Raw genomic sequence first — 13,200 nt, 5'->3', positions numbered from 1 at the left:
CAAGAACAGCTACTCTGTGAAATTAAATCTACCATTTATCCTCTGTTAGAATGGACTGTAAATGTCAGCTCTACATTTTTTAAATAAGAGGACTGTTAAAGGACATATTCTACCCTTTCCTCTCTTAATGAAATGTCATGAAATTGACCTGCCTTTCTCTTCAATGCTAATTTGGTATCCTCTATGACCTTTCACCCTTGTTCCTGTGATGTTTCAGAGTCTGTGGAGGTCATTCCACAACCTGAAAGATGTCGGTGTGGTGCAGGTGAAGGTCATCAGGGCTGAAGGACTGATGGCAGCAGATGTCACAGGTAAGACCATTACCGTAAGTCCAAAGAACAGGACTATAACCTCTGCAGTTCTCAATTACGTACATTGTTAACATTTTATCACTTCATTTCCCACTCTTGTATTCATTCCCATATATGCATATACTTATTAGACAAATCTGACAAATAGTCTTCCGCTTTTGCTGTTGTTTTGCAGTTTCTGTTGATACTTAACTTTTGCTTGAGTTTTGCATTTCGACATTGAACAATGTCTTTAGCACATTTTCCCGCACCAGCCATCTGCCATAAATCTAGCCAAAGATACAGTCAGGGTGTAATTTTGGTTTAAGGAATGATCCTCTGCAAGCATCCTCAGAGAGAGTTAAAGTCTACTTTGGGCTGGACACTAAATTTGTCTCTGCATTTTTAGAAAAGATGCAGGCTGCTCATTTGAATAATAGAGAAAAAGTACATATTTGAACCAACAAATCTCTCTCCCTCCTCCTCCCTCCTCCCGCTCTTTCTCTGCTTGCTCTCTCTGAATTCTCCATTCTCCATTAATTCTTACTTTTAATTAGGTCTACAGTGGACAGGCCTAGTTTTTCACTCTGTATTATCTAGTAGAGAGAGAGAAGGAAATGTGTGTGTGTGTGTCTGTCGGTTTGTCTGTCTTTGTGTGTGTGTGTGTGTGTGTGTGAGTGTGTGAGTGAGAAAGAGAGAGTTTTTTTTTCCATTTGAAACCGCCACAGTCCCATTAGCCAATAGAGAGCAGAGCTGGTTGATTTGGGTTATTGCGTGGAGCGACCGGAGCAGTCGGAGTGCAGGGCTAATGGCTCTCCGGCTCTTTTATTTCTCTCGGAGCAGAAATTTTCTCCATGACCTCGTTGTGGAGCTCATCATTCAGTCTGAGCATCATGGATCCCTCCACAAAAAACCTGTGAAGCTGTGGAAATATAATGTCTAGTGGCTGTTTGTTTGCCTTTCACTTTGTCTCTGCCTGTTTGACGTAGTCATAAAGAACATGTTTGGTTTTCGAGCAGTGCCTCTACAGCCTGTGGTTATTTTAAATTATTGCTAAAGGCTTACTTCACAGTTAAAGGTGCAGCTTGTCTTGTGGGGCCAACCAGGGATACTATTTTACATAGTAACTACCGGTACTGAGACTGAATCCATCAATGGGGGAGAAAAGTGAAAAGAATTAAGTTTGAAACCCACAGCAAAAATGTTTGCCATATGTGGAAAACCTTGGTTTCAAATGCCCAAACGTGAAGATGTTTCCACATAGGACACTTTATTTATTCACACAAAACAAAACAAGGGCTTTAGTTTCAGCCAGTCTCACCCTACACTGTTGTAGGCAAAGGGGTTGTTTCTAGATGGCTTATTCCTGTTTTGAGTTGTGTGTGTGTGTGTGTGTGTGTGTGTGTGTGTGTGTGTGTGTGTGTGTGTGTGTGTGTGTGTGTGTGTGTGTGTGTGTCACTGGCAGAAACAATAGCTCTGTAAGAGCCACATAAGAGCCCTCACCACATGAACACCCTATTTTAACAACCCAGACCAAGAGAGGGTCAGGAGCAAGGTGAGAGAGAAGCAGACAGACAGACAAACAGACAGACAGTTAGAGAGGAGGTCAGTGAAAGAAAAAGAGTTCACCATCTCTCTCCCATTCATGCTGCCCGTCTCCCCTCTTGTCTTTTTCCCTCCTCCTCTCTCTCTCCTCTCTGGCCATCTCGCTCTCTAATTGAAGTGTTTTTGTGGAGTAGCTCCTCTCCAGACCGAGTAGGATAACTGAAAATAGTCTCTAAAACCAACAATCCCTTTTGTCTGCCAGCTCTTGTCGCTCTGAGTGGATGCTACACCGTAAGAACATTTCAATAGTAACACACACAGCACACACATGCTCTTCCAGCAGCAACACCTATGTGTTTGTGTGTTGTCACCTAAGACTTCTTGGACATTTTTTTCACTCAATATCACGTCAGTATAAGAGAAGATTTTCGACTGCATCACTTGACACAGTTTTCACAGTAATACTGCAGGTATTCTATTTAAGCCTATTAAATGTGCTGAAAAAAATCAACAAAAATGAGATTGATTTACATTTTAAAGTCTGAATCATAATTAATTGTGATTATACGGGAACATGAGAGCGTGCGCTCTCTCTCCCTCTCCAACCCCAAACTCCTCACTAACTCTGAGTTTCCTGCAAGGCAATTACAGCGCACTCCCTCGTCTCTGTACTGTATTCATCCTCCACACTTATCTTAGGGCACACTGAAATTAGTTTGAGCCCGCTCCCTGATGCAAACCCTCTGCCAGCGCCACAGAGACGGGACCCAGAGGGGGGAGGGGCTTTGCTTGGACATTACCTGGATGATCTCTGAGTGGTGCTCAAACCTGAGCGTGTAATTGGTTAAGACAGCCGCCTCTGGTGCTAGCGGCCAATAAGGTGAGAGTTCATCACCAATGACAACTGGCTCTCTGCGGCAACACAGCCTGCCATGTCATTAAAAAACGAATATTAGAGAGAAATGGGGGAGGGTCGAGGTTCCGCAGAAATAATTTCCAGCTCTTAATTTCCAGCTCTTAATTTGGATGATTGCATTTAAATTTAATCAGACATGATTTGGGAGGACAACAGTATAACCGTTTATTCTATGGAGGCTCTGGGATTATTAAGAAGGATATATCAAATATTCATTGCTGTAAAAATATGCCAAAATATATTATTTGTATTTGTTTAAAATTTTTAAATACATTTTGGTGTGTATTTATTATTGGTCGAGGGAAGTATTTGAATGTTAGTACAATGCCTTATGTGCTATGCAAGCTATTTATATGGCTAACGAAGTATGCAGAGATGCATTATGAAGTAGGCTCTTGAGTCCAATGTCTTTTGTCTATTTTAATGTATCTTGTTTTCTATCGAAGGAGTCATAGCTGTCAATATCCACTTCAAGCACTCTCCATCAATAGAGCCCCACAAACCGATATGAAAGGCAACACCTACGGCTCAACATTGATCACGGTGACATTTACTTTGAACACCCACTAAATGTCCTGCCCTTGTCACAACATTTGAAGAAAATCACACCAATCAATGACACTCAGACAGACAGACACACACACACACACACACACACACTCACACACACACACACACACACACTCACACACACAGTTACATACACAAATGTGGAGAGGGGCTTTGAACTCAATTCCAACTTTATTGAGTTTTGTTATGCAATATTGCCGCATTACTAATATTTCAATATTCTCACTATTTTCCATGGGAATGCGCGAGGGACATATTTTTTTAACTTCCTGACCCAGTCTTTTCAAATTATAAGCTTGAACAAACAGCACAACGGCTCCCAACAGTTTTAATAGAAAATAATGATCAAAGACAGAATTAAGAGTTTTGTTGTTTTTAGTTCATTTTGAGGCAATGCAAGGGAGGTGGGCTGGCAGGCATGGGGAGCTGGTCTCACTCCTTTCTGTGTACAAAGAAATTGAAATGTGAGACATTAGTAAACAAATAGAGAATATATAGGACATTACTGGTTTGGATTATTATAGTACAGTACGCTATTCTCAGGAGGAGGAAATAACTGCGATTATTTCTATTTCTCCACTCGGTCTCCTTCACTTTCTCTCCCCACAGTTACATAACTGTAGTAAATTCTGAATTGAAAGTTTTGTTGGAATAAATTAGCATGAATGAATATGATTTATATTGAAACCGTATATCATATCTGTGTTTTTTAACATCTGAGGGTCGTTAAAATGTTATCTTGTGGGAGTGACGGGCCACTAAAATTATTTCATAGATTTTTTTTCTGTAGGGTAAATTTACATTTGGATGTATGTTGCTTTGTTTCTATAATAATTACTGTAACATGTAACTTGTGTTTTATTGACGACACCAGCAGTGTCTAAAAATTATTTTCAATTTTTATGAATTTAAATTGCTGTCAATATAACAAATCAGAATTGATGAGGTAGAAACGTTATTCTTATGTTGCTTTTCCTCATTCTTTTGCACCACATCGTTGCTGCTGTATCTCATCGCTTGCTTGGAATCGCCAATCATGGACCAGCTATGTTTCACACACCCCTGCTCGGCTGTCTTTATCTTCCACTTTGAACTTCTCTGGCCTTCAGAGCCACATTATCTGTGTTCTCCACACCATCTATTCTCAAAGTCTTTTTTCCCTTTTCACTCTCCGCCCCCTTCCTTGCATAGTTGTCCTGGAGCTTATCTTCTAGTTGTGCATGTTTCCGCAACTGTACCACTGATTTACTGTTTTATAATATTTGTGGCATTAGGGCTGAAAATGAAAAGTACCGTTCTGATAAGTCCAAGGTATTGGAGCTGTAATGTGGTATAAAGGGAAGATGCTTTACACTATCTGTCTTAATAATATCAGAGATTAAAAAACTGATGGAATTGCTTCAGATTCTCGATTTCCTTGAAACCTCAAGCCAACAAAACTTTCGTGTTTACTGTATGTATGTCTCTCCTTTCTCATATGCTTGTTAATCTTTTTTTCTCGGCAGGTAAGAGTGACCCATTCTGTGTGGTGGAGCTGAGTAACGATCGACTGCAGACGCACACTGTCTACAAAAACCTCAACCCAGAATGGAACAAGGTCTTCACTTTGTGAGTGGCTTTTACAACACCCACATCACACACACAGTTTGCACTCACTGCAGTAATGAAAATAAAATAATATTTTATAATAACATTTATCACAATTTATAATGTCTTTTTTACTAATGAACTTTGAACATAAAAAGTATTCACAATCATTGTTAATACAACTGCTTATTGAGAAGTGTTTTAAATGCACTGTATGCCTACAATCCAGGATAACATGAACATAAGATATAATTAAGGCCTATCCTATTTTTCTTCATACAAAAAAAATATTATTTTCCAAATAAAGTTACTCTTTTGATTGAACTCTGTATCATTTCTTAGATATTTTATTCCAGAGTTTAATTTAGTCATTCTTTGAGTGCACATTTTTCTCATAGCCTCCTTTCTAAACATAACATCAGCTATATTTTTGTTAGCCTGGTTATCAAAAGATGACACGTCTTAGCTTCACACTTAAGTTCTGCTTACCTCAGGTAGTAATGTAGTGCAAAATCACATAGAGCATGTTAATGGTGATTTTTAAACATCTATGTAAATGTAATAGATGGTATTCAAAAATGAGGAATTTGCTCTGCCACATACAGCGTTTCAGATTATAAATTGTTTTGTGAATCTTAAGCTTTTAGAGAAGCTCTTGCAAGGTGTGATATCTTTCACACCGTTTCAGTCTGTCACCGCTATTTCAGTATGTATGTCATCTGTGTTGTCTTTGTGTGTGGTCCAGCAACGTGAAGGACATCCACTCGGTGCTTGAGGTCACTGTTTACGACGAGGACCGAGACAGAAGTGCGGACTTCCTGGGGAAAGTGGCTATTCCTCTACTAAATGTAAGTCAAAGGCAGATTTTTCTGTGTGTTCCTTTTCTTTTTCCTTTGGGGATAATAGAGATAACATAGAGGAACGGAAAGAATGAAAATACACAGTGGAAGATATAAAAAGCAGAGGTTATTTTTGCAGCTCCACAGATGAGACTGTTATTTCACAAAGAGAAAGAGATGACAGGAAGGAATAAAAATGGAAGAGAGGCTAAGAAAAAAGAATAGATTGATAGGTTGAGAAGAAAGAGAGTGACTGGATGAGAGACGATATGAAAATGACATTGATCGAGAGACGATGCGATTTATAGAAGAAGAAAAAAGACGAAAGATCGACTCTTATATTTGAAAAAAATATAGATAGCCTGTGAAAGTACTGTGTGTCTAATATATCCATGCTCCGCTGTACAGTATGATTCCCCAGGATAGTTAATTTCTGTTTGACAGAGCCGAGCTGCAGTGGGTAATGAACAGGTACTTGTCAGAGTTGCCACAGTTGTTTTGGGTTCCCTGTCAGCGCCAGCAGCTGGGGTTCAAAGGTGGCCCGGGGAGCCGATTCAGCCGGGTATTGCCAGACAGACGCCTGTCATGTCCCTCTCCCACAGATCCAAAATGGAGAACGCAAAGCCTACGCCTTGAAAAGCAAGGAGCTGACAGGGCCAACAAAAGGGGTCATCTTTCTCGAAATAGACGTGATTTTTAATGCTGTAAGTCTTTCTTTAGCTTTTTTGATTCTCCTCCCTGATTTTTTTTTCATTTTTCCCCCCACCCCCCATTATCCTCTCTCTCCATCCTCCTCTCGTTCTCTCTAGCATCCCCCCCCCATGCTGCTGTTGTCTTTATTCTGTTTGTCTCCCCCACCCGCCTCGCTTCCATCTCATCCCTCGTCCCTTGCCCCTCGTCCTCGTTTTGGCTTTAATTATCGAAGACTCCCTCTCAACGGCCTTTGTTCGCCCATTCACCATCGCTGTGTGTGTCCTATAGCGGCCATCTTACGGCTTTCTCTCTCGCTCTCTCTCTAGCCTCTGACATGGGGCACGGCACGCTCTACGCATGTGCTACCAGTATCACTACACAATGTGTTAGAAAAACCTTAAATATGGAAAAATATAGTTCCTTGCTAATCCATTGTCGTTATCGGTGACTTAATTTCTGTATTATTTAAAATGAGTGTCCTTTAACTCTCACCGTTTGCTGTTTATGAGGCTGTGTGTGTCCACTCCATTGCATCCGCCAGGTGAAGGCTGGTCTCAGGACGTTGATTCCCATTGAGCAGAAGTATATCGAGGAGGAACCCAGAGTGTCCAAACAGGTACATCAGTAGCCAACACTTATCTTCTACCACTCCGCCTCGTCTTTATCTGTGTCCACCACTGTACCCCCTATTCTACTTAACTGTCTGAAGCAAAACCAACAAGCCTGGAGAGTGGCATCTTGTAAACCGCAACAACTGTGTGGGCAAGATACAAACAGGATGATCGAAGGAAAAACAGCATTTCGGTTCTTTTTTTTCCTTCACTCCTCTCTCCCTTCTCTCATCTCTACCCCGCCTTGCATCCACTCTGAGTGGTGAATAGAAATGTCAAGCTGTCAGCTCTGGGGTGCATAAGTAGATTGGCCATCCTTATAGTTGGCCCTCTTTGCCACTGCTGCTTTGCACTTCATTGTCACGCTGCTCAGTGTGTCGGCACCACAAAGGGCTGAATAGTAGGGGCTGGCCCACATCAGACATGTCATATGAGTGACCGTTTGGGCTCAGTAGTCAATACTGCGCCATGCATAGCCGAGCGCAGCTCAGCACAGCACAGCACAGCACAGCACAGCACACGCACCAGCTCCCATACCACGCCTTTGTCAGCCTTCCATCTCTTCCCTTCTTTCCTCACTGCTTCTGCCTTCTCTGTTGCTCTCTGTCTCGGCCCACTCCACACTTTTCTCCCAAGTGCAGCATCTCCATTTCACCTCTGACTCACAGAGATGACCCATGTCAACGTCTCGCAATGATGATGTCACTGGCTGCTTTGGAGGGATTGCCCCGTGAGAGCTCTTTTGTGTGGTAGCAGCTCCCCTGCTGTTGCTTGCTGCTTAGCGTGCAGACACACAAACACACACACACGCACACACACAGAGACACACACAGTAAACAAAACCAAAAACACATAAGCTGCCTGCCAAACAAAAGCATTTTATTGTAATTATGACATTTAAATGAATAAATGACGTTTCCACTTTTCTAAATGTTTTTAAGGAATAACTCAAGGCACTCTTTAAATAATTTATGAAAAACTAAGCATTCTTATCAAGGCAATAATGAGCCCAGAAGAGTACAGCATGTACATCAAGTGCATGCGCTAAGGAACGTGGAAATGGATGATTCACAGTCTTCTTGTCCTTAGGGTCTGTGTGTCCCCAGCAGGACACCATACAGTCATCCTCAGTTTGGCAACAAAAAGATTCACATAATTATACAAAGAGAAGGAGGAATCCACCTCTCATCTTGCATCAAAGCAGCCAAGCCACCCCTAACCACATGCAAATCTACCCGGAAACACACATTCATGCAGACAATAGACTTTCCTGTAGTGCTACAAACACATACAGTACACACACACACGCACGCACACGCACACGCACACGCACACACACGCAGACTATTTACCAGAGAGTAAAATAATGGCCTAGATTTTTTTTTAACCGTGATCTGCAGAGACAGTTTGTCCTTTGGGAGCACTTTCTCCTGGTGCTGACCTGATTGGGTGGTTGGCATTCTGCGCTGCTGTTATGCTATTCCCTGAATGGTTGGCAACCCGTGGGGAGGACAGCAGTTAGCCAGTTCCCTCTCATATCTGGCCAAGATGCACGGAGAACCCTCGGAGGAGAATCCAGGGACTCAGTTGGAAATTGGTATTATTGTACTTAACTTTATCACTGGTAGAGTAGACTTAAAGAAACATGAGTCAGCTTGTCACACTTAAAGCGTCCGTTTGTCCTGTATGGTAATCCACATCCACACTGTGTATAGCTATCCACAGAAGGAAAGCACACTAATGTCCTCATGGTGTTCTCAGAGCTGTAATATTGTAGCCAAAGTGAGGTCAAACCTGCATATCTCAAGTTGTAAAAAGTAATGCAACAGTAGACTTTCAAAAGTGACAGCAGAATGAGACAGAATGGGGTATGTACCTACCATATTAAGACTTATGTCATCTTAACTAAGGTGATGCTTATATGATTTAACTAATTTACTTAATTCACACCATAACTAAACATGAAAGAAGGAACATTGACCTGTATGTCATTCCAAATCAGATCAGTGATGGGTTTTAACAGCTGTGCTTATGTTTGCAATCATAATTTTGCTCCTGTTTACTTTGTCTTCCACTGAACACTAAACATGCAACATATGTGATGAAGTCAAACAACATTCATGTGTTTTTTCCAATTGTACTCATATACAATTGATGAGACTTTGTGACATGTAACTAAGTACAGCATGTTAATATATTTTTTTTTTTTTTTACTGAAAGTCCATATGTTGACATACTGTATCTACCAATTTTACAAAGCAGTGCTATACAATGTTTATCACACACATATGTTTTCCTTGCTACAGCACATTCCTGACCTTAAGCATTCATACGTTTTAAATGTTTGCTATTTTGTTTTGGTCTCCTTTTTAGCTGCTGTTGCGCAACTTCAACAGAGTTAGACGCTGCATCATGTTCCTGATCAACATCGGCTGCTACATCAACAGCTGCTTCGAATGGGACTCTCCACAGAGGAGCATCTGTGCTTTTGTAGTATGTAGAGATGCACTTACATGTACATGTACAGTACCATAAATGACATCACATACACATTTGCACATAAACTAAAAACAGGACAACATTTTGTATCTTTTTGTGAAACACTATAGCCGCAGTGATTATTATGCGGTTATGATAAATTTGGTGTACTGAGTATGCAGACAAAACTTTCACTAAATAGTATGCCCAACTCATATTAATTAATCAGTACCATTCTAAATGGACTAACACAAGTCTTATATTTTACCGATTTACACTTTTAACATCTGCAAATACGCAACCGGAGAGGAGCATGTTCACAGGCTGTAGGACCATTTTAGCTAACAAAGTATGGATCCTTTACTGGTAATTTCACACTCTAACATGAGGGGTTGTTGACGTCTCAAGCACAGTTAAGTACATTTCCACACTGTTTCCTCCACTACAGCCTGTTACTCACACACTGAAATATCTTGATATGATCGTCTCGATTAAATCCCTTTTCTAGCTTTGTGTTAATGTGGACGCACACATGGTATATACATAGCAAGTGTCTGTTTTGACACTTATTTGCTGGGAATGAGTTGGTGTTGTAGATTAAACACTATTTTAAATGAGAATCCACAGACGTTGAAATACTTTGAAAATGCAGCTATAATCTATTGAAGTGTGACAAGCTGTTTCGGCAGACAGTGGAAATGGCAGCTTCTTTCTTTCTTTGCACGTCAGACGCCCCCCGCCCCCATCCTCTTCATCCCCCCCCCCTCTCTCTCTCTCTCTCTCTCTCTCTCTCACTCTCTCTCTCTCTCTCTTTCTCTCCTTTTCCCTCTTTCCTTTTCCCTCTTCCCCTCCTGTCATCTGTGTCTGGTATTAAAAGGTGAAGTGTAATTGGACAGCAGAGCTATCAGTAAGAGACATTCTCCTGCAGGACGGTGAGTGGCTGTATGGAGTTCCCTACCCTAAAGATGACAGAGCAGGCATTTAATCCTGTCTGGTTTAGTGTCCTGACTTAAGTAGCTGCAGGACAGGTGGACCCGCCTCGCCCCAGCCCTTTACCATGAGGGCACTAAGTGTCTCCACAGCAGCATTAGACATTAGCAGCATTTGGCTGTCTGACACCAGTTTCATCTCTGCAGAGACTGGAAGTGTGTGTGTGTGTGTGTGTGTGTGTGTGTGTGTGTGTGTGTGTGTGTGTGTGTGTGTGTGTGTGTGTGTGTGTGTGTGTGTGTGTGTGTGTGTGTGTGTGTGTGTGTGTGCGTGCGTGCGTGCGTGCGTGCGTGCGTGCGTGCGTGCGTGTGTGTGTGTGTGTTTGTACAGCAGGTCACAGTGTCATCACAAGACATGGGTCAGAAGAGACATAGTATTGATCAGTTAACATTTTCCCACTGTGTGTGCACAAGCGCGCTCATGTCTGAGCCTGGCGCGTGCGTGTACGTTGTGAATTTTCTCTCATGTAAGGTTGAACTGGGCTTATACCCCCCTTATCTTTTAAAAATAAATGAAAATGTCAGACAAAAAAAAAATGTCAAGGAATTCACCGAAAACAAGGTCACCTCAGAATTGCCAATCTACATACTGAATAGAGGTGGATGCAGCCTTGGGTAGCGCAGCCTCCGTGTCAACACACGCAACACACACACATGCACATGTCTTGTAAAGCCCTTTTTGAACATAGTGTATAGCACACCCATTTCTAAGTAACAGTGCCAACTATTCATATTCTCATTGTACTCTTTTCAATTCAGAGTATTCAGATGACGATAAAGAATGTATCTGGGCCAAGGACGTAGCATTTTATAGTTTATAGAAAGTCTGAAATTTAGGTGTCATTGTGCCCCGCCTCTCGCTCTTTTGGGAGTCTGTTATCGTAGGAGTGTGCACTTAGCTAAAAGCATCAGAGTATTTAGGGCCTCTCTCTCTACACAGGTACTCCCTCCCTCCCCATACATTTCTTCATCCCTCTCTCATTTCTGCCTCACTTTGAGAGGCCTCTTAATCACTTCACTCATCTCTTTAAGTGGGTTTTTATGGGGGGCCATCTGGCCAAGGTGGTGTGTTCATGAAGGTGTACGGCTGTGTGTGATTATGGGCATGTGTATCTGTTCACATGTGCACTTGTGTTTCTTTCTTGCTGTCTTTTTAGACAGATGTTAAACTTAAACTCTCCAACACGGCTGTAGCTACGGGAGGTGAAGTTGTGGGCAATTCAACCTACTTACAAACTTACAAATGTGTGAACTTCTTAACTGTTAAGTAAGCCTGAGAGGGGTTTAAGTGTGTTCATATTTGTTTAGTATTTTGTGAATGCAATAGTACATCAAAATACAGTGGTCATAACGTGTCACTTCAAAACATTCCCTCCCTTAAAACGCAAAAAATGTTCTGCATGGTCTCTTACTCTGTCTTCTGCCCAATTTCGAAATGCCAGCCGGATGTACACATTGCCCATTAGTGCCAGCTGTGTAGTGTGTATGTTGTGTGTGTTTTGTGCGCATGTGAGAGAGAGAGAGAGAGAGATAGCGCATAGTCTCACATGCAGCTTTTCTCTCTCTCACACCCACACTGCTGTCACCCACCCATCCCGACAGTGAATCAGCCACCATGGCAGCTTTGCCTGAGGCGTTGGCACAATGGACGGGACTGGAGTTACCTCCTGTCCTGCATGATGGGTGGTGTGTGTGTGTGTGTGTGTGTGTGTGTGTGTGTGTGTGTCGCTCTAGGTGTCTCTGTCTCCTTGTCTCGGGGTTAAGCGTCTGCTTCCTCTCTCCACACCTGCAAGCTGAGTGTCTCTCCCTTCTATCTCTCCATCCATCCCTGTTCCTCTTTATCTCTCACTCCCCTCCTCTCCCTCTCCCTTCTCTCCCAAAGAGTTCAGGCCATTGTGGGGCTGAGCGGTGTTGGGTTCTGTTCTGCTGCTGCTGCCAGCTATCCCCACGGCCTCTGCAAGACAAGGCTGTTATTGCCCCAGGGACCGCAGGCCTCAGCAGCTCTTCCTCCAAACAAATTTGCTGTAACTTTATCTGCAATTGGGCTCTGAATTGGGAGCAAATAGAGGCAGCTTTGTGAAGCTCGGGGAAGGGCGAGGGCAGCGAGCTGGGGGTTGTTGGGGAGGCAGGGGAAATGATACTGGGCTCTTTTATGTCAGGCAAAGTAGGACTCTTATCAGGAAGAGAGCCCAGACAAGGGAGCTACTTCTAGAGGAAACTGGAGCACCTATCACCTGCTTTGCATTTAGATAAAAATTCACCCTGCTGAAATAAAAAAGGGAAAAAAAAGCAAAGACAGGTACAGAAGCAACTATTGGAGTGTGTGTGTGTGTGTGTGTGTGTGTGTGTGTGTGTGTGTGTGTGTGTGTGTGTGTGTGTGTGTGTGTGTGTGTGTGTTTGCACATGCCTGGCTGGCAGTTTGATACACATACACGCACACACAGTGCAGAGACGCCATAGCAGTCAGTGGTACACACCACTCCAGGTCTCTTTAAATTGCTCCTTTGACTCCTCTTCAAAGAACCTGTCTAACTTTTAAAAGTTTTAAAGTCGGGAGTTCGTCTTTGCCCACAGCAAGGGACAGCTTTGAAAGATATACTTTTACATGTTACTGCTCTCCTGATTTGCAAAATGAATGATAGTTGAAATATAGTGGCATGACTAACAGAGAATACCAAGTCAGAG

At 42.4% G+C, this 13,200-nt stretch overlaps 1 protein-coding gene across 1 annotated transcript in view; it reads left to right on the top strand.

Annotated features, from left to right (window-relative positions):
• mctp1a (multiple C2 domains, transmembrane 1a) overlaps positions 1–13,200 on the top strand; it is a gene marked incomplete at its 5' end in the record, with an annotated part of 119,258 nt that overhangs the window by 68,423 nt on the left and 37,635 nt on the right. The window contains 6 exons of the mRNA XM_079221681.1: positions 218–311; positions 4,827–4,929; positions 5,654–5,756; positions 6,350–6,451; positions 6,982–7,056; positions 9,425–9,544. Coding sequence (XP_079077807.1) covers positions 218–311; positions 4,827–4,929; positions 5,654–5,756; positions 6,350–6,451; positions 6,982–7,056; positions 9,425–9,544 — 597 coding nt within the window. The remainder of the gene's footprint in view (positions 1–217; positions 312–4,826; positions 4,930–5,653; positions 5,757–6,349; positions 6,452–6,981; positions 7,057–9,424; positions 9,545–13,200) is intronic.

Source organism: Taurulus bubalis (assembly GCF_910589615.1).
Source record: "Taurulus bubalis genome assembly, chromosome: 8".
Lineage (NCBI taxonomy): Eukaryota > Metazoa > Chordata > Actinopteri > Perciformes > Cottidae > Taurulus > Taurulus bubalis.
This window is presented reverse-complemented; position numbering and strand designations above follow the sequence as displayed.